The sequence below is a fragment of the Lipophrys pholis genome (assembly GCF_963383615.2).
Source record: "Lipophrys pholis genome assembly, chromosome: 12".
NCBI classification, from domain to species: domain Eukaryota; kingdom Metazoa; phylum Chordata; class Actinopteri; order Blenniiformes; family Blenniidae; genus Lipophrys; species Lipophrys pholis.
This window is the reverse complement of record NC_137641.1, coordinates 17,515,307-17,537,967: the sequence shown is the minus strand read 5'-3', so window position 1 is coordinate 17,537,967 and position 22,661 is coordinate 17,515,307. Positions and strand designations below refer to the sequence as shown.

Here is a 22,661-nt window from a genome sequence, read left to right as displayed (position 1 = left end):
TTTCACAAAGTCTGGCAGGTTCATTATCACACAAGAATCAGTTTTTCAGTGGGAGCATAATTTAAAATAATGATGTTTCCAGGTGTACAGGATCAGAAGGTGGATTTTTACAAGATCTGAGGATAAAATCACTGGGTTACATCAACCAGCGCCAGAGTTGCATGTTATACTAAGTGACCTTTCTGCAGCTCAAACTGCATCCCATAGGATGCAGCTTATTAAAACAATTACGTTAAATAGATCTGATTGCAGGACATCCAGCATTTCATAGCTTGAACTGTGTTGTTTTTGCTTCCTCAGTGTTAAAATCATCAAAACTCCCTAATAAAATCTGTGTGACTCAGATTTGTGGACGACATTCTTTTGTATTAATGGAAGTAATCACCAAATAAAACGGGCGATATTGTTATCCTTTTTAATATCCTGTCTGCTTTAGCTGATTCTTTGAGTCCACTTGCACATAAAGGAGGAAATTCTCTGCAAATGCATCAAATATGATGAATTTTTCAGACCTTTTCCTTTTCTTTTTCCTCTTCATGTGAAAAATGAAGCCTGGCATTCAGTTTGTGCAGGTGTATACGAGCCACACCTAACATGTTGTATAAGTTTGGTGCATTTACATGATTAAAAAAACTCACTAAATTTAACAGAAAATACCTTCAAAATCATCAGAAATGCAAAACACTTCATTGGAAAAGAATTAAAAGAACCATGAGACTGTAAGATAAACTTCAGACTTTTTATTCCTTCATATATTTTCATGTTACAAAATATAAAAACCTGCAGAAAACACCATTTGACACGAGACTAAACTACAGATCTCAGAGTTCATATTGTTTGGTTTTCTGCTTCACACTTGAATTCAGGTAAACATAATAAGATGTTAACTTTTCGTTGAATATCAAAAGTGAAACTTTGTCTTATTTTTTCCCAATTGTTCAATTTTACAGTATAACCATTTTTCTATTCATTTGCTTTACAAAACTGCTTGGAAAGTATGAATGACTTTGTTTCCAGTGTTGTTCCAACAATATTAAATTCATTTACAACTTGTCTTTAGCACATCCTAAAATGTTAATAAGTTCATCTAACAAATTCTCATTAAGTTAATTTTACCATCTTCTAAAGTGAAACCTTTAGAAAAAAAGTATTTTCATCTTCTTTTTTTTTTTAAGTTTTAGAATAATAATAGTTTTGTCATCATTAAACTTCTAAAGTGAAACCTTTAGAGAATTAAGACAATTCTGGAAAGTGGGAAACATTTGGCTGATTGCAACTGTTGTTGTGTTGCTCAGCAAAGAGGTCATCGTTAAAAAGTCCCTTTTTAAGAAGTCCTCTTTCTTTCTCAGCACCGCTTCTTCTCCTGCTGCGCGTGCTTCCATGTGCGACATTTGCTCTGTGGCCGGACCACAGGACGCAGAACTCGCTTCTTCCTCTCCAAACCTCATCCGCACAAAGAATGAGGGTCGATGTGTCGCTCTTGTGGCATGCCCGACCTCGTTCACATAAAGAATGAGAGTCATCTTGGCATGGACGGGACAAGAGGCGACGGGTCGCGGGCCCGGTGGCCCCTCCGGGGGCCGGCGCCGCGCTGCCCTGGACCAGGCAGGAAGGGGGGGATCCTCCTCAGGAGGGTCCAGGAAGGGTGAGCAGAAACAGGCTCATCCTGTCCATCAGGATGAATATTTCCACGTAAGAAGCTGGGCAGCTTCAGAGCCAGGTGAGAGAGCCCGGTGACCCGGATCAGCGCTCGGGGAGGCTGATCTCAGGAACCCAGTCGTTCAGACGGCGGCTCTCCTCGCAGAACAGGTGCAGCTTCTCCAGAGAGGGGTCCTCCCAAGACCCGTCAGCGGGGTTCTGGAGACACAGGAGGGAGAGAGAGAGCAACGTCAGACACCTGCTTCTGCACAAAGCAAACAGGCAAACGCCCGCAGGGTCGCTGCACCAGCTGCCGTACGTACCGTGATGAGGACGCAGTGCGTGTCTTCCAGCTGCTCCGCCTTGTCTCCAACCAGCTCAGCTAGACGCTGCATGTCGCTCACTCTCACGATGCTGATGTCGTTGTCGAAGCAGAAGGACTGGATGAGGGTGAAGTGGATCTGCAGGGCGATGTCGCACCCGAACTCCTCGTCCGTTGCCAGCACGCAGAAGGACACGCTGTCCGGGTCACTGTGGAGACAAGAAAGGTCACTTCCTGTTAGATACTGATTCTAAGTCTAAGTCGTCTTAAAGACTGAAAACCAGACAAAGTCATTGAGCGACGCTCGGTTTACTCACTCGGTCATGATTTTAGCGCTCTCGTAGACTCCGACAGTGAGTCGGTCTTCGCTCTGAGCGCAGACCAGAGCTTCTTTCAGGGATTTTCCAGGAGACTGCATGACGGTGGAAGAGAGCCGGTGACGTGTGGAGAAAGTCCAGAGAAGAGTGTGTGTGCTGCGTCCAACAGCCTGCCAGCTTTTATACTGCCGAGCCGGCACACGCTCAGCCTCCGATTGGCCTCTACTGCACAATGGCCACAACAGACCAGCAGCCCCCTCCCCATCCTTGGGGACGCGTGCCTATAGAAAACTCTTAGAAAGTAGTTGGGGGTGGCACTTCATGAAAGGATGACATGTAGAAACTCTCTGGCCTCTAAATGATTCTTTTACACTTACAGGAGATCAAGCTGGAAGACCTCAAAGAGCTGGACAAACGAGCAGCCACCGGTCACTCCCTTTCAGCTGCTTCAAGATACTTTTACTACGTACTTACAGGCATAGAGAGAAAAACAAAATCCTTCTACTTTGTGTCCCGTTTCTTTGTTTACCTGTGTACACTCGCTCTTGAACGATAATAAAGTCACCAAGTTGAGTAAATCAGCTGAATCTGTTTAGGGCCTGTTTATGTGACGTTTTCAGGTGAAAACGCAAAACTTTTGTTGTGTTTTGGTTAAAACGACAACGGTGCTCGGAGCCAGTGACAATGCAACACTCTAAGAGCGAACTTTTCAAAAATGCTCCTGCTCTGTCTCCGTGTGGACGGCGGAAACGCTGCTACTGCTCATCAGTGCATCGTCGCATCGCGGCTGTAGTAAATAGTTTTTTTCTGCACATGTGCGAGTAGATGGACAATAACAACAATGTTTGCCTCCAGAACGCAAACTATTTTCAGTATTTCTGCTATCTCCGTGTAAACAGAAATAGTCATTTTCAAAACCTTGCCTTGTTAACGCAACACTTTTCTGAAACAAAAACAAAAACGAAGCGTTTTCACTTGAAACGTGCTGTTTTGTGCGAAACCCAACTCCAGCTGGTTATAAATGAAGGTGTGAACTGAGATTTGCTCTAATTATTAAGCCCGGTGTCTAGTTTTGGTTCTGGTGCGGTGTCATTTATCATGTTCAGACTTTATTGTTTCATCTTTGTTGCTGTAAACCAGAATAAAAGTTAAATTATCAAGAAATGCAGAGCTATTAAAGTTAACAGTATGAAACTTTGATAAATGATGGAGTTGAATAAAGTCTGCAGATGTTGAAAGAGAAACGGAACTGTTAGTTGCATTGCTTTAATTGACTCGAGTGTTTCTGGTTACATAAATCTGCAGCTTCGGTCCACAGTGAGCTGAGTTGCCCTCTAACTATTCAACGGTACTGGAAGTCAGGCACACTTTTCCGACTCGCCCCAAAGTTCACAGCATGGACTTTTGTATTGTTTTTTTTTTTTTTTTTGTAGATTAGAGGATGGCACGCGCCGTAAAGACGAGCCTCAGTGGCGGCGCGTGGCATCTGGAGATGCCTGCGTGCTTTATCTCCGTGTGCGCATCGCCCTCCGTGGTAACCACCCACAGAAGATACCATCTGTCCCTCGGGGCGGGGGCGGGGTGAGGGAGGGAGGGACAAAGGAAGTCACGCAGCACCTGCTGGGCGCAGATCACGCATTCAGTGAATCCATTCATTGTGTTTCCATTATGATTTTTATTTTTTTTTTACTCTAAAACATTTTCCTAATAACAAACGCAATGCAAAATCTGATTTATTCAAAGACTTGGAGCATCTTCCTATCATTGATTGTGTTTTTACGGAGAAGCAATCTGAGCCACTTTGACTTTTCCAGCTTTAGATACTTTCCATTATCAGCCAGTGGCGGAGCTCCGCAGGTCACCACAAGAAAGGAGCTTTGAGCACCAACACCTGTCGCACTCAGCCCGGGAGGCCTCCGTCTGGCAGATGTGGCGCAGCAACAAAGGCTCCGTATCGATTTGCACGAGCCTGCCCTGCAGCCATGCAAGCCGATCTTCCCTAAAAATAGAACCGTGTTTGACTTTCTATCAGCTGGATGCAGATAAAAACACTTTGCACCAGCTGACAGTGGCAAGCAAACTTTCATCATTCTGTTGCAACAATAATGCCGATGATAAGATTAGTGTTGTTTAACCAAACACTTTCATTATTGCAGGTGTTTGCGGCACAAACGGAGATTTGTATCTCCTTCTTGGCGCCTGGCATCTTTTTGCAGATAAACATTTGTACACGGGGAAAGTTTGCACCATAAGCTCTCCTCTTTGGCATTCAAATTTAATCAAAACTCAGACAACAGCCTGGCGAATGTGGAGACTCGTGGACAAAGGCCTGGGGTCGAGGTTGACCTAGGTTTAGGAGAGAGGAGGGGGGTGGATGGGGGGGGGGGGGGGGTTGAGGGGTCCCTCCCTCATAGCGACAGTTCTCCATCTGCCGCTCTGCCTTCCGCTGAACAATAGCACTGAATCAATCACGCCAACCTGTGTCTCCACCACCCCCCTCCACAGCCCCCACCCCCCTATTTACGCAGCAGTGGCAGCAGGCCTGGCCTGATGTGCGTGTGGATCATTATGCAGATGAAATGGCTCCAAATAAGTTGGAAATGTTGAGTATAAACTGCTTCATCACTGGAACAAGAGGTATAGACCCGTGCGTAAAAGCTGCTTCGTGACTGATGAAAAACAGTCGAAACGGCGAAATCTGTTCAGCGAGAAACAAATCTAAGCATTAAAAAAAAGGTCTAAAGAGATTAAATTTAGTCGTGACTCGTGCGTAAATGTTGCGTCGTGACTGCTATGCTCAAAGCAGCCAAATATAATCTGCAAGAAACTTTTGCATCAAAAAATAAACTGTAAGAGATGATGAATTGATCCGTGCGTAAAAGTTTAATTGCCCGTTAAAGTGGAGAAGGCTGCACAGGGCAATTAAAGCACATCTAAACGTGGGCATGTGTTGGTCCTGTGGGCGGAATACAAAACAAAACTCTAATAAACTTCAGAAGCCTGTCCTGCAGAATTCCGTCCATGTGGCTCCCCAAATCCCCAGCGTAAATAAATTAAAAAACCAAAGAGAGCTTTTCTGGCCAGCTGATGGCCACGTGGTCAGCATGGGCCAGCAAGTGCAGATTGCGCAGCACGCACTGCGCTCTGGCACGCGCTGGTCATTTGCATTTGTATGGGGCAGGCCGTGATAATAGAGGGGCGCACAATGAGGCCGTTTTATGGCCAGCTACTACTCCACAGATGGCATCATCCACCTGCCCTTTCTCTGCTGCTGCTGCTGCTGCTGCTCCTGCTGCAGAGGAGATGGGGGAGGGAGAGCGTCACACTTTCTCCATGTCTACAAGGAAAGAATGTCAACAAAAACAACACAACGGTTAAATAATATAAAAAGGGTTGATAATGTTCAACATGTATAAGTTTGAAGCTGGTACAAGAGCATCCGTTGGTTATAAAGAGACAGTGAGAGCGGTCAATGCACTTTTTTGCATAATTCTGTATAGATTAGATTTGCTCAACTTCTTTTGAATGCATGCAGACTTGCAAAAAGTGCGCAAGATGCATTGAATGTTGTGCAACTTCGCATAGAAACAATAAAATATATTTTATTAAAGTTTGAGGCCATGCAGGCTGCTGTGTTTCAAAGTCAGAGAGGGGGGCGCGTGCGTGGCTCCGTGACCCCCATCAATCTGCTACGAGCCACAGAGTGACAATAGCATTATCATACCAATACACCATTCAGCGCCAGCCAATCAGGGCGCAGCGCCTTCAGTGCGCCGCACGAGCTGCAGGGTATAAAAGAGGGGGCACTCCGACTTGGAAAACACTCTGCTCTCTCGGATTGTTCTCTCCGAATCTTCTTTCTCAAATCAAGCTCTGCCTCTTTGCGGAATATCTTCTTCATCATGACTCTCGAGGAGGTCCTGATCCAAAAGCCCAGCGAGCGCGCTCAGTGCGCCGGACAAGCCCTGGAGGAGGTGCTAGTGGCGGCCAAAGACAACGACTCGCTCACCGTGGGCGTCTACGAGAGCGCCAAAGTTATGAATCTGTAAGTATGAAACTTCGTTGAAGATTAAAAACCCCACTGCTTTGAAGCTCAGACTATCTGGATGCGTTGTGAATGGAGTCTAAATTTGCTGTTCTCGTCTCCACAGTGACCCGGACAGCGTGTCCTTCTGCGTCCTGGCGACGGACGAGGAGTTCGGGTGCGACATCGCCCTGCAGATCCACTTCACCCTCATCCAGTCCTTCTGCTTCGACAACGACATCAGCATCGTGAGAGTGAGCGACATGCAGCGTCTGGCTGAGCTGGTTGGAGACAAGGCGGAGCAGCTGGAAGACACGCACTGCCTCCTCATCACGGTACGTACGGCAGCTGGTGCAGCGACCCTGCGGGCGTTTGCCTGTTTGCTTTGTGCAGAAGCAGGAGTCTGACGTTGCTCTCTCTCTCCCTCCTGTGTCTCCAGAACCCCGCTGACGGGTCTTGGGAGGACCCCTCTCTGGAGAAGCTGCACCTGTTCTGCGAGGAGAGCCGCCGTCTGAACGACTGGGTTCCTGAGATCAGCCTCCCCGAGCGCTGATCCGGGTCACCGGGCTCTCTCACCTGGCTCTGAAGCTGCCCAGCTTCTTACGTGGAAATATTCATCCTGATGGACAGGATGAGCCTGTTTCTGCTCACCCTTCCTGGACCCTCCTGAGGAGGATCCCCCCCTTCCTGCCTGGTCCAGGGCAGCGCGGCGCCGGCCCCCGGAGGGGCCACCGGGCCCGCGACCCGTCGCCTCTTGTCCCGTCCATGCCAAGATGACTCTCATTCTTTATGTGAACGAGGTCGGGCATGCCACAAGAGCGACACATCGACCCTCATTCTTTGTGCGGATGAGGTTTGGAGAGGAAGAAGCGAGTTCTGCGTCCTGTGGTCCGGCCACAGAGCAAATGTCGCACATGGAAGCACGCGCAGCAGGAGAAGAAGCGGTGCTGAGAAAGAAAGAGGACTTCTTAAAAAGGGACTTTTTAACGATGACCTCTTTGCTGAGCAACACAACAACAGTTGCAATCAGCCAAATGTTTCCCACTTTCCAGAATTGTCTTAATTCTCTAAAGGTTTCACTTTAGAAGTTTAATGATGACAAAACTATTATTATTCTAAAACTTAAAAAAAAAAAGAAGAAGAAAATACTTTTTTTCTAAAGGTTTCACTTTAGAAGATGGTAAAATTAACTTAATGAGAATTTGTTAGATGAACTTATTAACATTTTAGGATGTGCTGAAGACAAGTTGTAAATTAATTTAATATTGTTGGAACAACACTGGAAACAAAGTCATTCATACTTTCCAAGCAGTTTTGTAAAGAAAATTAATTGAACATGATAAAAGAATTGAAGAATAGACCATCAGAAAGTTTCATTTTTGATTATCTAACCCAGAACGTGTAAACATCTGATTGTGTTTAACTGGATTGAAGTTAACTGAAAGATCTGTTATTCAATCTGCTTATTTTTATATTTTGTAACATGGAAATCTACTGATGAACTTGTTGAAATTGTACATGAATTAAATATTGTTGGCATAATAATGGTAAAACAGTGATATATTCTTTTTGAGACAATGGAAATTATATGAAGATTTAATAAAAGTGGAAAAAAAAAGTAAGAATCTGTGTTGTGTTGTGTTTTCACTTTCTTCCTGGGTGGAGGGAGGTGGGGAGTGGGCTGACACAAAGTTGGAAACTCAGCAGATTTGCATGAAGGGGGGCGTTCAGGCCTGTCATCTGCTCCTGTGCGCCTCATCTGCATGTGTATAGCACCGAGCACAATGCAGGAGCTCCGAGGCCTGTCAGCTCCAGAGGTCCGCACACACTGCTGCCATTGTTTAGGCTCACAGAGGAGGGTGGGGGGTGGGGGGGTCAGCAGATGTCTCTGCGGCCGCGTCGCACCATCTGCCGCCTCCTCCAGGCGGAGGTCATCCAGGACAGGAGGCTGGAGTCTGGGAGGAGTCAGGCCAGGGAGGAGGAGGAGGAGGCTGGTTTGGACCGGCTGGAGAGGACAATAGAGAAGTGTGCGTGTGTGTGTGCGCGTGTGTGTGCGTGCGTCATCTGGTGTCCTGCCAGCTGCTGTCTGGCTCCTTTATTTACTGGCAGGCACTTGGTGAAACTTTGGTAAACAGGCCACAAAGCAGTGAGACGAGGCTGTTTGGGTGCAGCAGCAGCCACCTGCTCCGTCACAACAATGGAGGATCTGCAGGAGGCAGCCGCTCCTCTTTCTCCCTCTTTCAACACTTTGGAGTTTGTCATCTACAATCAGTCATGTGCCTCGAACACAAAGCTGGATGCTTTTTCTTTTAAAACTCTTATTCATAAAACTTCAGTGAGCCTGTAAACACTCACTGACAACTTCACATGAACTGAAAAGAGATTTTTGTTTTCAACGTTTTCTATATTTCTCCATAAATAATCTGACTAAACTAAGGTTGTGACAATTTGGCTTTAAAAAGATTCTTCCTAAAAACATGCACAAGAGATCCGTTTTAATGAGTAGGGACGAACTTTGTTTTCAGTACGCATTTATAATACCGAATAGATTCAGCTCTGTAGGGGCTTCAGCTCACAGAGTTGAATGACGACTGAGTTTTGAGACAGATCCCAGATGATCCCAGATGATCCCAGATGAGAAACGGAGGTCCACCACTGATAAAGAAAATGTTTTATTTTCAATTCATTTGTGCTTTCAAGTACTTTAGTTGTATCCTATCAGGCACTTTTACATACGTTTTACACAAAAAGTTGCATTGAAACGACGTTATAAAAGGCAGCAAACTGTTAAAAACTACAAATGAAAAAAAGGAAGAAGAAGCTCCTTGTTGTTGGCCGTGAGTAGAACAAGTGTCATGAGAGCACGCAGAACTTGGAGGTGTGTCTGAGACCCCGGTAGGCCCGCAGCCCCTCCCTCTTGGGGTCTCGGACCATGCCCCGGACCACCGGCGGGCAGTCGCAGCCCCTCCTCTTCTGGGCCTTGTGCAGCAGGATGCGGTAGACCCCGGTGAGTGGGCTGCGGCTGTCCTTCAGCGGGTTGTTCCTCAGGTGCTCGGCGGTGAAGCCCAGCTCCTCCAGGGAGCCGCGCACCTCCTCCTCCTCCTCCTCCAGGTCGCTGCGCTCCAACTCCAGCAGGCTCTGCAGGGGGCTGGTAGGCTCGGTGGGCACCAGCGACCAAGGGAACTCCACCGGCAGCAGCCAGTCGCAACCCAGCATCTGGTCCACGGCGTAGCGCTCGTCCGGCACCGGCTTCAGGATGCCTCTGATGAGCCTCTGGCAGGGGCCCGGTACCCAGGGCGGCACGGTGTAGGCGCCCTCTATGATGCAGCGCCGCAGCTTGCCCATGGTCTCGGCGCGGAACGGCATGGTGCCCGTGACCATGAAGAAGAGCAGCACGCCCATGGCCCACACGTCCACCGGCGGGCCCTGGTAGCACTCGTCCCGGAACAGCTCCGGCGCGGCGTATGGCGGCGAGCCGCAGAACGTGTCCAGGGCCACGTTTCGGTTCAACACCTGCGTGCTGAAGCCGAAGTCGGCGACCTTGACGCAGCCGCAGGAAGTGAACAGGATGTTCTCCGCCTTCAGGTCCCGGTGGATGATGTTGATGTTGTGCTGGAGAGTCAAATACACGTTTTAGACTCGTTGCAACGTATTCCAGTGAAAACAAAATACTTTTGTTGCATTTTGGGGGGACGGGACACTGACAACACCCAGTGGAGAACAACAACAATGTTTTCCTCCATGAGAGTCCTACATGATATGTATCGGTGTAGTTTGTTATAAATGAGAGATGTCCTCTTGACTGACCGGTAGAATAGTGCCATAAATATCCTTTAAGTTTAAACTGTTTTCATTAAACTTGTTTTCTTCCATTTTTGACTGGAGCCTCTCGTGTGCTGGCTTTTGGCCTAATGTTTGACACTCCTGATATGAAAGTTTATATTTCTTAATATAAGTCACACGACCAGCCAAACAACTACAAAGTGACCTACAGTGTGGAGATTGCAGTAATTACCTGACATAGAATGATAAAAATCTTCTCACAATTCAAATCAGTCTGAAGGTGAAATCTGTGGATTTGTGAGAAACGTGGAGCCTAAAGTCACACCAGTCACCAGTTTGTCTCAGCGTTTGCAAAGTGGGAGTTTTAAAATGAGGTGGGAGCTCAGAGTTTGAACTGGGACTAATTCCTAGTTCTGGTCTGTGTCTTGTTCTGTATTTATGTCATGTTTCACTGATATTGATGTTTCCTCATAGTTTTAACTTTTCTCTTTCACTATCTTGTTTTGCAAAGTGCTTTCATCATTTTAAGTGTTTATAGTTGGAAAAAGAAACTGTTTATCGTACTTGAAGGTAAAGACTTCAGTAAGTTAGTCTGAAAACACTGAATGACACGATGTAAAATACTTTTTTTTACATTTCTCTTTAAAAAGCTGCTTTCGTGTGATTTCAGGTCTAAAAATGTTCAATTGTCCCATTAATCTCCTCCTCCCTCACCCTCCTACACTCCGTCAACATCTTGTCGTCCTCGTCTCTCACCATGTATTTGATGGCGGACAGGATCTGGGCGAAGGTGATCTTGCAGGCGTTGTCGCACAGTTTGCCCTCGTTGCATATCCTGTTGTGGAGGTCTCCGCCTCCGGCGTACTCCAGCACCAGGTAGAGGCGGCAGGGCGTCTCCACCACCTCGTACAGACGCACCACGTTGGGGTGCTGCAGCGACTCCATGCTGCCGATCTCCCTGGAGAGGAGGCGCTGGGCCTGAGGGTCCATCCTGGTCCGGTCCAGGATCTTCAGGGCCACTTTGTCTGTGATGAAAGGACGCAGAGACTTTTAATGAAAGACTTTCATAGATAGGTTGTTGCTCCGCACGGGGTTAAAGTCATCATCCTGTGCTAACATGCCGAGGTTATCTTGTCCGAGAATTAGCTCAGTTTAACGTCACAGTGATTCTCGAATCTGTGGCTCAAAAATATAATTTTTAAATTTTTTTTTTTGCATTTTTAGTGTTTAAAACAGCATTTTAACAGAATACCTGAGACTAAGAGTGCGTTTCAGAGCGTTGACATGACAGTGTTTCAGGTGACAATGCATTGTGATTGTGTTTTCGTTTCAGAAAAGTTTCACGTTTATATGGCAATGTTTTGAAAACGTATTTACCAGGAAACAGCAGATACACAGATTTTCTACACCTGTGATGTGCATGAGCTGTGGCAGTACTTCCGCTGCCGACATGCAGACGGAGCGTTTTCTAAAAGTTCCACCTTGGGAACCGTTTTCAAGAAGTTGCGTTTATAGTGACTCCGATTACCATGCTCAATTTAATTCAATTCAATTTTATTTGTACAACACTGTTTAATTTAATGGAAACACTAAGATAGTAAAGCCCCGTGCAGATACATTTCATATTTCCATTGTCTTATGTTTACCTTTGCCAACAAAAGTTGGACGAGAAGGTTATGTTTTTCGTCCGCATGTATTTATCAATTGGTTTGCATGTATGTATTTTTGCAAAAACTATGCATCCGAATTGCATAAAAATGTTCAGGGATCATTTGTCATCGTCCAAGGACCAATCGATTAGATGGGATGTTAACGGCTAACCGTTTACAAATAAATCCCCAAACAACTGTGAAAAAATGTCCTATAGAAAGCGGATGAGAAAGGCCCCTAATGGGGAAGATCAGCGTCTGTTGCCATGGTGATGCTCCCTGCTCAGTGCCTCACACAGTGACGTAGCGACCTGACCTACCTAGTTAGGTTCCGCAAACAAATGTGGAGTTTGCGAAGCTCGGCTCTTTACCGAGTGGCTTGTTCTAGTAAGAGATGAGTTTCTGCTAGTTTAACTTCATAAAGCCACAATCCTGCATGTGGTTGGAGGAAGCCGTTCTTCTTTAAGAGGCGGGAGAATCAGAGAAGTGATGGGAACAGAACTTCTTCAATGTACCTCTGGTGAGAGCGTGAAAAGCCAGTTTGACCCTGGAGAAGGTCCCGTAGCCGATCTCCCCCCGGACCTTGTAGAAGCCCACCCTGCGGCCGATGATCAGCTCCTTGATGGTGTTCTCGTCCTTGCACATGTCGGTGGTGAGCTTCTGGAGGGGGGTGAGGCGCGGCGGGCCTTCGGAGTCCTCGTCGTCGGTCAGGCTGTAGAGGCTGTGGTGGAACTTGGCGCTCGTCACCTGGTACTGACCCCCGGGCATCTCTGCAGCGCGCCGAAGACACGGTCATCTTTAACAACATGGGACACCACATGTGAATAAATACACTTAAACCTGATTTTGCCAAACCGGCATCATCAAGTTTCAATGAACATACAGTCCCGCTCACCATTATTGGCACCCCTGAAGCTTAAGCACAGAACGTGAAATGAAAAGACATAAACAGGAACAACTGATCGTTGCCAGAGTACCTGGACAAACCACGATCCTCCTGGGAGAACGTTTTGTGGACAAATGAAACAAAAATAGAGCTTTTTGACAATTCACACCAACAGTTTGTTTTGCTGGGAGACCTGACCGTATCAGAGGATTATCAAGACACTTTAGAGAAAAATGTCCGACCGAGTGAAAAAATCTTAGTTTGAGTCGAAGGTCATGAGTCGTCCAGCAAGACAAAGAGCCGAAGCAGAAACAAAGCAGGACTAATTGAAAGGGACAATAATATTAACTGATCTCAATCCAACTGAAAATCTTTGGAGTGAAAAAAATCCTGCAAACGTTGGAAGAACTTGAACAAACTGCAAAGGAGTTGAAGAAAATAAAAGCTGAAACTTAAAGATGGTTAGAGGAAAGGTTTTGAAGACGTCATCACTGCAACAATATATTAAAGAAGGCTGCCATTATCGCTGCACGAGGTGGATTTGTTTTCAGTTTCTTCTTTTAAATAAAATACAAGCAAGTAAAAAAATGCATTCTTTGTTAAATCACTTTAGACATCCAATGAAAAGACACCGAATATATAAGGCGGTTACATTTCCATTCCTTAATGAAGATATTATACAGGTTATGCAAAAAATGAAGGAGTGCCAAAAATGGTGAGCAGGACTGTATGTTTTAGCTTTTTCCTGCAACACAGGAAATGAAGAATGAACTTGAAAATCTGTTCTTACCAACTTTCCAAATTGCAAGAAGACTCCATTAAAATACCTCCAATCAAAATCTCGTCTTTTGGCCGGGCGGGAGCCAGAGAAAAGTTCTCAGGTTCACATGATCAGGTGAAGAAATCGCTCATGGTGAAGCTGCTGTTTGCTCTGCTGCAGGACATGATGTGCAGGAGCTCAGGTGAAGGGAGGGGAGGGCGGAGGAGGGAAGGAGGATGGGGGGGGGGGGGGGGGGGGGGGGGGGTCAAGTGGTCATTGTCTGAAGCCCTTCTTATCCTCACCCTCTCCTAATCACAGAGACAAAAGATCATGAACTCTAATCCTGCAGCTCGACCCTTCAAGTGAGTGGCATGCGGCGGAGACGCGGCCGTAAACGCACCGAAGACCGAGCGTGAGCGCGTCTGTCTCCAGCGTGTGCAGGACGAGGCATCGGGACGCGGGTTTCCCAGAAAGCACCTGCATGAGGGGAAACGCACGGATCGGCCTGATCTCCTGACGTCGGTGAAGACGAACCCTTACGCAACGGCATTACCCAATGTTCCCATAGAGATTAGTTGTGTTCCCCTTTAGACGCTGGCTGAACAGCACAGATAACGAGATTAGAGCGCGGGAGGTCAGCGCCTCACAGGGCCGAGCCGCTTCATTCAGGTGTCCCGTCCCTGTGAGGAGGAGCTGAGGAGGAGCTGAGGAGGAGCTGAGGAGAAGGGGGGGGGGGGGGGGGGGGGGGGACGGTCGTCCAAATACATGCAGACATGTGACAAAGGGATTTGCGTTTTATCATAACCAATAAAGCATACTAACTAATAATGTAATGTAATGTAATCATTTTGAATGTAATAAAGCCCGTCATTGTCTTGTTTATCTATTTATACTGTGTATAAATAATAATAACTTCCAATCCAATCACCATCAACAATACTGTCACTCTTATGATCTTGTTTCTATGGCATTGTTACGGTTTTAAACATTTTTCATATTGTTTTTTATTACTGTCCACTTCCTGCTGCAACAATGGAAAATTCCCCATTTTGGGACAGATAAAGAATAGAAAACCAATCAATGTAATAAAATATATATATATATTTTAAACTGCTGTTTGTATACTAAATCAACCAATATTCTGACCATCCCATCAACTGTACCTCTTTTTCTTGGTAAGCAAACTGCATAAAACCTAAAAAAAAAAGCTTTATTTAATGTTTTAGTATAAAACCAGCTGCAGGTATTGCAGATTTAAAAGAAGAAAAAAAAATGCTCCTCCTTCAGGTGCGGCTGTGGCTCAGTTGGTAAGAGTGAATTGTCTCTCAATCGGAATGTTGCAGGTTCAATTCCCAATCTGTTCACATCTCAAAGTGTCCTTGTGTGACTGACAATGTAAAGTGCTTTGGAGATTGCTCAAGGGGCGGAAAAGCACTATTTATAGGTGAAATCCATCTGTGATGTAACAACTTAAGATTATTGGCATTATTACATATGAAATGACCAAAATATCAGTTTAGAATATATAATTTATATATCTAAAATATGTATATATATTATCTTTCATGTCATGCAAAGACGAGGTGAACATGTCAAATCAAATCATGAGCCCAATGTAGTTCAAGTTCAATATTAATACTTCAATAAGCAGGATTTGTCCAGTAGTCACTGGAAAACCAAGTAACGATTGAAGTTACTACAACTGTATTGTCTTCTTCAGTTAATCCTGTAACTGAAGTCATGCTCAGTTGTACTTCTTTGGGTTTTTTCGTATACTGTGAGCCGCGACAAAGAAACTATAGAGTTCAACCTTCAATGTGTTTGTGGCACTATTTTTCTGGTTCCGTCACTCAAGATGAAATCGGGCTCAATGTGGCTCCTGAACTAAAATGTGTTTGTCGCCACTGATCTAGAATCTGGATGTTAGTGGGAAGAAAATGATTCATGAGCTTACGTGGCTGGTGTTTATTAGGAGAAACGACAATTGACTTTTTCCACATTTTACATTACTCTTACTAATACAAACCAGTTACTAGGATCAAACTGATAACAGGAGTGACCAAACATTTAACATTTAGCAACTTTAGTGAGGCTTCAAGAAATCCTAGAAGTCATTTTCAACAGTTAAAACTCTCTTACCAAATAAAAAGTGTAAATATAATGAACCTTTACTGGTCAGTGGTTATTCTCTGCAACAATCTCAAACCCACAAGAACAACGACACCAGCTTCTTCTCTTCGCTCATGTTGTAGCCGAGCCTACAGAAACACTGCTGGTTGGAGCTCCACAAGTAAGTAAACATATCTGCAAAGTAACTGCAGCTACACAAGAAATAAGATCAACTTAAAACACCTAAACTACATTTTATCCAACAAGATACAACAAAAGCAGCCATCAATGTTTGAAACTGCTGATGGGAAGACTTCGGTTCCCTGAGAAAAAGCTCGTGTTTGAGCCGGGAAGACGTTTCCCACCTTTTTTCCAATCTTTGTTCTGGAGAACAACAAACAGACCCTCTGTCAAACTAAATATAGAAAAGATGAACATGTTAACTGTTTATGTTTGAGGCCTACCTAAAACCAGCGCATTGCATCAGTATTGAGACACTGGAGGAGTCAAACGCCTGCGCTGAATGAGATAATGCGCAGTAATTCCCTGAATGGCTTTGGCCTTGCAGTGTGGTGTTTCATTGAGAAGTGCGCACCTCCTCGCTGCTAATTGGATTAAAGCTGCAGACAGGAGCACAGCATGTGTCGGCGTGTGCTCTCAGAGCGCCGCTCACCTGCGAGCAGCAGCCGAGCATGACGGTGCAGAACGCACGCCACTGACCGAGCAAGGTCAGAGAGACGGCCCCCAGTTATTTCTGCATTCGCTCGTTAACGTTAAAGGATTCAGTGGCAGGGTGAAACGAGAGCCGTCTTCTCTTCAGGCGACTGCTGCTGCTGCTGCTGCTGCTGCTGTTGTTGTTGTTGTTGAAGCTGGTGAGTTGGTTCTCTTCCAGCTCTCTGATTCTCTGACGCAAAGCCGCAATCTCCTTGTTCTTCTCCTCCTGGCAGACCTGCAGCTTCTGAGGAAACACAAACACAAAAACAAACACACTAGAAAAGAGGAAAGAGCCACCCGCATAGCGTGCATAAACTGAAATCTGGGAAAATGAAACTTTCTGAAAACCGCTGGAACTTTTAGAAAATACCATCGCCATGAAAATGGGGGAAGAAATGCTGAAAAGCTCCAGCGACGTTCTCATGGAAACGCTTTGAAAACACTCCGTCTTCATGTTAATGGAGGAAAATGCATGTGCTGGAGTAAATAGTTCTTCTGCACATGCGCGACGAGATGGACAATTACAACAATGGCGGCCTCCATTGACATTCACAGATTCACAGCCAGTTGACCTTTTCTAATTCTAAACTTCTGCGACAGCAAAAGGAAAGGATGACATGATGTAAAAAGCTCTGCTCACCCTCCTGAAGACGCTCTGTGGGATCAGCTGGGAGCCCTGATGTTGTGGCTGCTGCGGCTGCTGGTTCCACTGAACTCGGGCCAACTTTGCACCAAACTGAGAAAACATAGAAAAAAACACCATTGAAGGAAACGATACTGTCATGACTGCTTTAAAAAAGTGTCTTGACACAGTAACATACAATACAAGAGATTTCTGCAGAGTACAATCAAAGCTGGCCTCTCCAATACCAATGAGATAACCATGAGGTAACAAGCAGATGATTTCATATTCTCCCTTTTGAATGACATTAAGACTTAATCACATCTTATTGTCTCCATCAGAGGTGTCAAACTCACTTTAGTTCAGGGTCCACATATAGCCCAGTGTCTTCTTGAGTTACCAAGACTCGTAAAATGGTGCCATAATAACCTTTAAATTTACACCTTAAGGTTTTTCTTTGTTGTGGTCCAGAATAAACATGATGGAAATGTCCATATTTTCACTAAACCAAGCATTTACTGCCAAAATATATGTCCAAAAAGTGTCTCCTCTGGCTGTGGCATTATGGGTGTTTTTACAAACTCACCCTGACAGCATGGCTTTGTGTCTTATGTTTGACACCGCTGGTTTACATATTTCACAAACAGCCTCAGAACTCCACCGTTCATATTTACAGATTTAAGACACAAAAACTGAAATGTCCTACGCTTTTTTTTTTATTTATTCTTTACAATTTTATCTTTTAAGTCATGAAAATCAAACATACAGAAAATCATGTTACTTTATTACATAAAAATCCCTTTATTTTTTAACCAGCAATGTTATCACTGGATAAGCGGAAGAAAATGGATGGATGGATGTTTTTTTCCTGTTTATATGAGTGCAGAAAAAAACTTTTAAAACTAAAACTTTTTCCGTTACAGTCTATTGTTTTTTGTAGAATTGCACCTTTAGAGGATCCTTGACAATGTGGGAGACGTGTCCTGTAAAAAAAACACTGGAATAACTTTAATCTGTGATTATTTCTTAAATATAAGACAATCTCTTTACTTTAAAGGTTCAAAAACTAAATCAACGAACTGAAAAAAAACCCCATTTTAAGCTTGATGATCTTAAAAAGCCACATTTCCTCACAGTCCCAGTGAAGGACCACCATCAGGCCGACGTCTGTCTCTCACCTCGATCTGTAGCTTGAGGAGTTCACTCTGCCTCTCCCTCTCCTGATCCTTCATCCTCCTCTTCATCTCCTCCAGATCTGCGTCCTTCGTCTCCAGCAGCTTCATCACTTCAGCTTCTTTAGCTTCCTCTAAAAACAAATCAGCCGTGAGGCCCAGCAGCGGCAGATTAGCATGCACACAGGTCGTATTAATAATAATAATATCTTACAAATTCAAAGTAGTTCATAATTGATTTTATTAAAAAAAAAAAGGAATAAATGTACACATTTACTGTTATTTTAGCACAAAATCAAAGAAAACGTTTAGTTGTCTGTATTAATTTATTAATAAAGTGTTAACATCGGTATAAATGAAATCGTCTTTCAAAATGACAACAAATACCTTTAAAAATATAAATACAAAAAAGTAAATAGAAACAACAAAACGTGAAGAAAAGCATCAATCAAAATGCTAACAAACAGTATAAATAAAAGTATAAAATAAATGATGACAAAGTGTGACTAAAATATGCACGAAAAAAAAAAAACTTTTAAAAAAAGGTTAAAAAAAATATGCTGAAAATACAAAAAGCATAAATATGTTGACAACAAAATATGAATAAAAATGCTAAATAGATAAAAAGTAATATAAATAAAATTGATAAAAAAGTAAAGAAATAAAAAAGGTAATAAAAAAATGGAAAAAGAGCAAACAAATTCCATAATTTTTTCTTACTAAATTCTAAAACCTTGAAAAAAATTATAAATACTGAAAAGTATAAATCAAAACGTTAATCAAAAACCGCCCAACATTTTTTTTATAAGAATGCAAATAAAATGCTTAAGTAGTTTTTATTAAAATGGTTGTAATATCTTAAAGTTAATTTAAAATATATAAAGAAATGTCTACATCTTAATGTCTTTGACATGATAACTAATTGCTCTCTTGTCCTCCCAGTATTTCGTATTCAGGATGATGCATGATGGGATACAGGTTAGTGGCCATTTCACTTCATTATGTGATTCTGAGCCTTAAAGAGAAAAATTCATGCTCTCTGCACACTCAGATCAACTACACAGACAAACAGGTGCCCCTATTGGAAATAAAGTCATTAAACATAAACATTCATTTATTAAAAATCCAAACACTTGCAGAGGAGACCTTTCTATAGAGTGAGTAGAGCTATATTACTAGAGCCAAAAAAGTAGAAGGACGAGTAAAGTAGGAAACGTTGATCCCAGTGAAACTAGTCCACTTCTCTCCAGACGAAATAACTTCCTTAAGGAATTTGGGTTGAAGGTGACGTCAGCTCGGCTGCTGACGCTGGTTTGTGTGTGTGTGTGTGTGTGTGTGTGTGTGTGTGTGTGTGTGTGTGTGTGTGTGTGTGTGTGTGTGTGTGTGTGTGTGTGTGTAACTGGAGCTGGACCACGGTCTTACGCTTGCTGATGCCCTCTAAGCGGGACTCCTCCGCCTCCCTCCTGCACTGCTGCCTCACAGCCTCTAGCGCCCTCTGGTGTCTCTCTTCTTCTGCTCCCAGCTTACGGAGCAGCCGCTGGAGCTCCGCTTGCGCCACCTGCCGAGAGCTGAAGTCATCACTGAGCAAGCGTATCCTGGAGCGGCACTTACAGGGTGGAGACGGAAATCCAGCAGGTTTCCTCCTTGTGTTTCTACCTCCGCTGTTCTCTCACTGTCTTCTCTCACTGCCGCTAAATCCTTCTTCAGGCTCTCGTTCTCCACTGAAACACCACAGATGTATCGTTGATCACATTTACAGACTGAATGTGCATTTATTTAGTGTTCAGTCGTTAACATCAGGATCGTTTGGTTAATTTAAGCAAACTGCGGCACAATTTACTAAATCTTTATCCAATGTTCAGTGGAAACACAAAAATAAAGATGAGCAATCTATTCACTTACAACTAATAAACTAAAGTAAACTAGATGAACTACCAACTGCATGAAATAAACAACAAAAACACAACACAACACAACCATTACCATTACCGTACCATAATAATATAAGGTGATGTTAAGGTGATGGTACGGTTACCTCTGAGGTTGCACTGCTCCTGCAGAGTCTGCTGCAGTCTGCTGACAGCCACCAGGAGGCAGTCTTTCTCTGCAACACACCATCACAGTCTGACTGCTCACAGACTAAAGTGAACTCAACACAGGGGGTAAAGGCAGCAGGGGGCAAGGTTTTGATAACATGCAAACACCTTACTTGACATTAATGTCAGTGCTGTTTCTCCTCATCCCTTATTTACATCAGCTGTGATTGGCCAGGTCATTTTTGTTTGTTTGTGACACACCCACATGTACCTGGTGGGAGGGACTGTTTTGCAGCAAGGCTCCCTCTGATTGGATAAATATGCTGACATGCGGAGAACGTGGACGGAAAGGTAATTCATCTTAGTTCAGACAACATCTGAGTTCACTAAGTTGCATTAATCTATTTTAACATAAAAATGTATTTCTGCTGCAACTCCACTGAACTGAGCACACTTACATTTCTGCAGATCTTAAGCTTCATCAACTCACATTCTTTAGGTGTACAACCTATAGCTGTTGCAATTTGGCTCTAGTCAAATATGGTAAAACATCTATTTAACTTTCATATTCCTTTAGTCAATAACTGATTCTGAATTCTTGATGACTCTTAATTATCCCAAAAATTGTCAAAATGTGATGCTAGTCAAGTTTCCTAGATAACTTATAAATGTTTTTGATTTTACGGGCCAGATTGGCACCTATTGTGGACCATCTTTGGCCCACAAGTCTTATGTTTGACACCCTTGATCTTGAACATCAGTGAATAGATGATTGTATTTCAGCTGCATCGCCACCAGGAGGAGACACGCTGACACGAAACGAGAGCAGAAAACTCACCCTCAGCCACACTCTTCTCTTTGCTCTCCAAGTATTTCATGTTTCTGTTGGTGTCCTCCACCATCACCTCCAACATGCTGTTCTGACCGGAGATCTCGTTCACTTTCTGTCGGACAAAAACAAAGTTGCTCATACACAAATAGACAGACTGAATGTTTTTATAGTATTTATACAAAACGTCAATAATCCTGGCTGGGTTTGAATCGTTTGTCAACACTATCGCTCCTAATTGATTCATTCCTCATTACTTTTTTTGTTTCTCTCTTTTGGTTTAATTAAAATATACAAACTGGTAGGTATTTCAATTGAAAAGTGCAAAACAAATAGAAAGCATGGACATTTATCAGATTTAACAACCTATTTAGTTCAGAAGCCACATACAGTACAGTATTCATCTTGAGTGAGCCGGACCGGTAAAATAGTGCCATAATAACCCTTAAATTTAAACATTTACGTTTTTCTTTGTTGTGGCGCAGAGTATCCCCGATGACAATGTCTACATTCTCGCAAAACAATTACTACTGAAAATGACTACAATCTCAACACAGAGAATTTTAAATAAACATTTTGGTACAAAATACATAAAGATGTCTCATGAGCTTAATTGTGAATCAATTTTCACTTTACACATTTTCACTTTGTGGGTCAGTACAGTTAAATATAAAAATAAAAATAGAACAGGATTGTGAAAATTGAAAATCGACAGTTGAATACATCCTAACGAGTATTTAAGTCTTGGATATGAAAATCTGAATTAATATACTCTTAGGCTTATTGAAGGCCTTACCTAATACATTTTAAACAACTTCAATATTGTTATTCTTATACCAGAAGCATCTATAAACTTGTCATTAGACTAAAGCATTCCTCTAAGCCATTGTTTTGCTTTACAAATATAGAAAATATACGCAATAATACTTTTCATAATATCCTTTACCAGCTTTAATATAAGAATAACTTTCAGGCTAGGCTAGGTGAGGCTAGCTTTGAATGAGCCGTGTTGTTAAAAATCTAAATAGCTCAAAAGCTGTAAAAATAATAGACACATCAGGTCAGCATCAGACAGAACGTATCTCCCACATTCACAACCAGATTTTAAGCCGTATTTGTGTATTAACGTAAAGTTACTTTGAAGGCTAATCTAATAGCAAATATTCTCACCGGTGTTTCGGATGAGCCGGTTTCCCTGTTGGCTAGTAACCGAGTTCCCTTTCTGCTGTTAGTAATAGCAGACGATAACGTAAGATTACCAAAGGTTGAAAACTGTATTGTAAATTTGGTTAAACAGCGTTCGCCAGGTTTTTAATATCTGCTATTACGACCAGCAACAAAGGCGGCTAAAGGAAGACGGTCACCCGTTAACAGGGAAACCACTCTATCCGAAACACCTGTTAGCATCACTTACCCGCTCTAGTTGAACAAACTCCTCCATAAAACTGTCCAGGTCAACAAAGTTGGACTTTGTCATTTTCCTGAAAATAGACACAGCAAATATATGCAATAGTACCTGTAAAAACAAAAACTGACACTATTAATTAATGCTGTAAAATAATGCAACAGGCTAGACTGCATATGGCTAGCTTTAATTGGCTACTTTGCTGACGCATGACGTCATTACGTATTACGTATGCGTGTCGGTTGAGCTCCCTCTTCCAATTTAAAACATTTTAAACCTCAAAAAGATAAATTAATGGCACTGTCACAATGATCCATTATTTATAAACTGACTAGGTTATTTTTATTTATCGTCAATTTATTTAATAAAGTAAATGTATTCAATAATCTCGATGC

The 22,661-nt window shown here is 43.3% G+C and overlaps 4 protein-coding genes across 5 annotated transcripts; 1 reads left to right on the top strand and 3 right to left on the bottom strand.

The window, feature by feature from the left end:
* Positions 1-1,743: 1,743 nt before the first annotated feature.
* Positions 1,744-2,378, bottom strand: LOC308117463 (growth arrest and DNA damage-inducible protein GADD45 gamma-like; the record flags this gene model as incomplete). The annotated part of the gene is made up of 3 exons (XM_080476365.1): positions 1,744-1,857; positions 1,962-2,169; positions 2,278-2,378. The coding sequence occupies 3 exons, from the start codon at positions 2,376-2,378 to the stop codon at positions 1,744-1,746; spliced, it is 423 nt and encodes a 140-aa protein (XP_080332491.1).
* Positions 2,379-6,179: 3,801 nt separating this feature from the next.
* On the top strand, positions 6,180-7,910 carry LOC308117827 (growth arrest and DNA damage-inducible protein GADD45 gamma-like; the record flags this gene model as incomplete). The annotated part of the gene is made up of 3 exons (XM_080476965.1): positions 6,180-6,322; positions 6,429-6,636; positions 6,741-7,910. 3 exons carry the CDS (start codon positions 6,180-6,182, stop codon positions 6,852-6,854), a joined length of 465 nt encoding a protein of 154 aa, XP_080333091.1. The 3' UTR covers positions 6,855-7,910.
* A 1,044-nt stretch (positions 7,911-8,954) lies between these two features.
* Positions 8,955-13,831, bottom strand: nim1kb (NIM1 serine/threonine protein kinase). Of its 2 annotated transcripts, none has more exons than XM_080477283.1 (4): positions 13,410-13,817; positions 12,249-12,529; positions 10,841-11,109; positions 8,955-9,913 (listed from the first exon to the last, which is right to left on the bottom strand). In XM_080477283.1, the coding sequence occupies exons 2-4, from the start codon at positions 12,499-12,501 to the stop codon at positions 9,155-9,157; spliced, it is 1,281 nt and encodes a 426-aa protein (XP_080333409.1). In that variant the 5' UTR covers positions 12,502-12,529; positions 13,410-13,817; the 3' UTR covers positions 8,955-9,154. The 2 variants fall into 2 exon arrangements, with proteins under 2 accessions (XP_080333409.1, XP_080333410.1); XM_080477284.1 differs by having other exon boundaries at positions 8,956-9,913; positions 12,249-12,503; positions 13,410-13,831.
* A 1,500-nt stretch (positions 13,832-15,331) lies between these two features.
* ccdc152 (coiled-coil domain containing 152) lies at positions 15,332-22,338 on the bottom strand (the record flags this gene model as incomplete). Its single annotated transcript, XM_080477616.1, has 8 exons — positions 15,332-16,446; positions 16,843-16,938; positions 18,003-18,130; positions 19,419-19,554; positions 19,608-19,717; positions 20,032-20,100; positions 20,871-20,976; positions 22,276-22,338. 8 exons carry the CDS (start codon positions 22,336-22,338, stop codon positions 16,237-16,239), a joined length of 918 nt encoding a protein of 305 aa, XP_080333742.1. The 3' UTR covers positions 15,332-16,236.
* Positions 22,339-22,661: the final 323 nt, after the last annotated feature.

What these genes read in the sequence shown, in the direction of transcription:
- nim1kb (XM_080477284.1), bottom strand. Translation starts at nt 12,501, where the DNA reads ATGCCCGGGGGTCAGTACCAGGTGACGAGCGCCAAGTTCCACCACAGC. An exon ending in TTTTCACGCTCTCACCAGAG is followed by an intron (nt 11,110 to 12,248) that starts GTACATTGAAGA and finishes CTTTCATCACAG; the next exon opens with ACAAAGTGGCCCTGAAGATC. An exon ending in TGTCCGCCATCAAATACATG is followed by an intron (nt 9,914 to 10,840) that starts GTGAGAGACGAG and finishes TTGACTCTCCAG; the next exon opens with CACAACATCAACATCATCCA.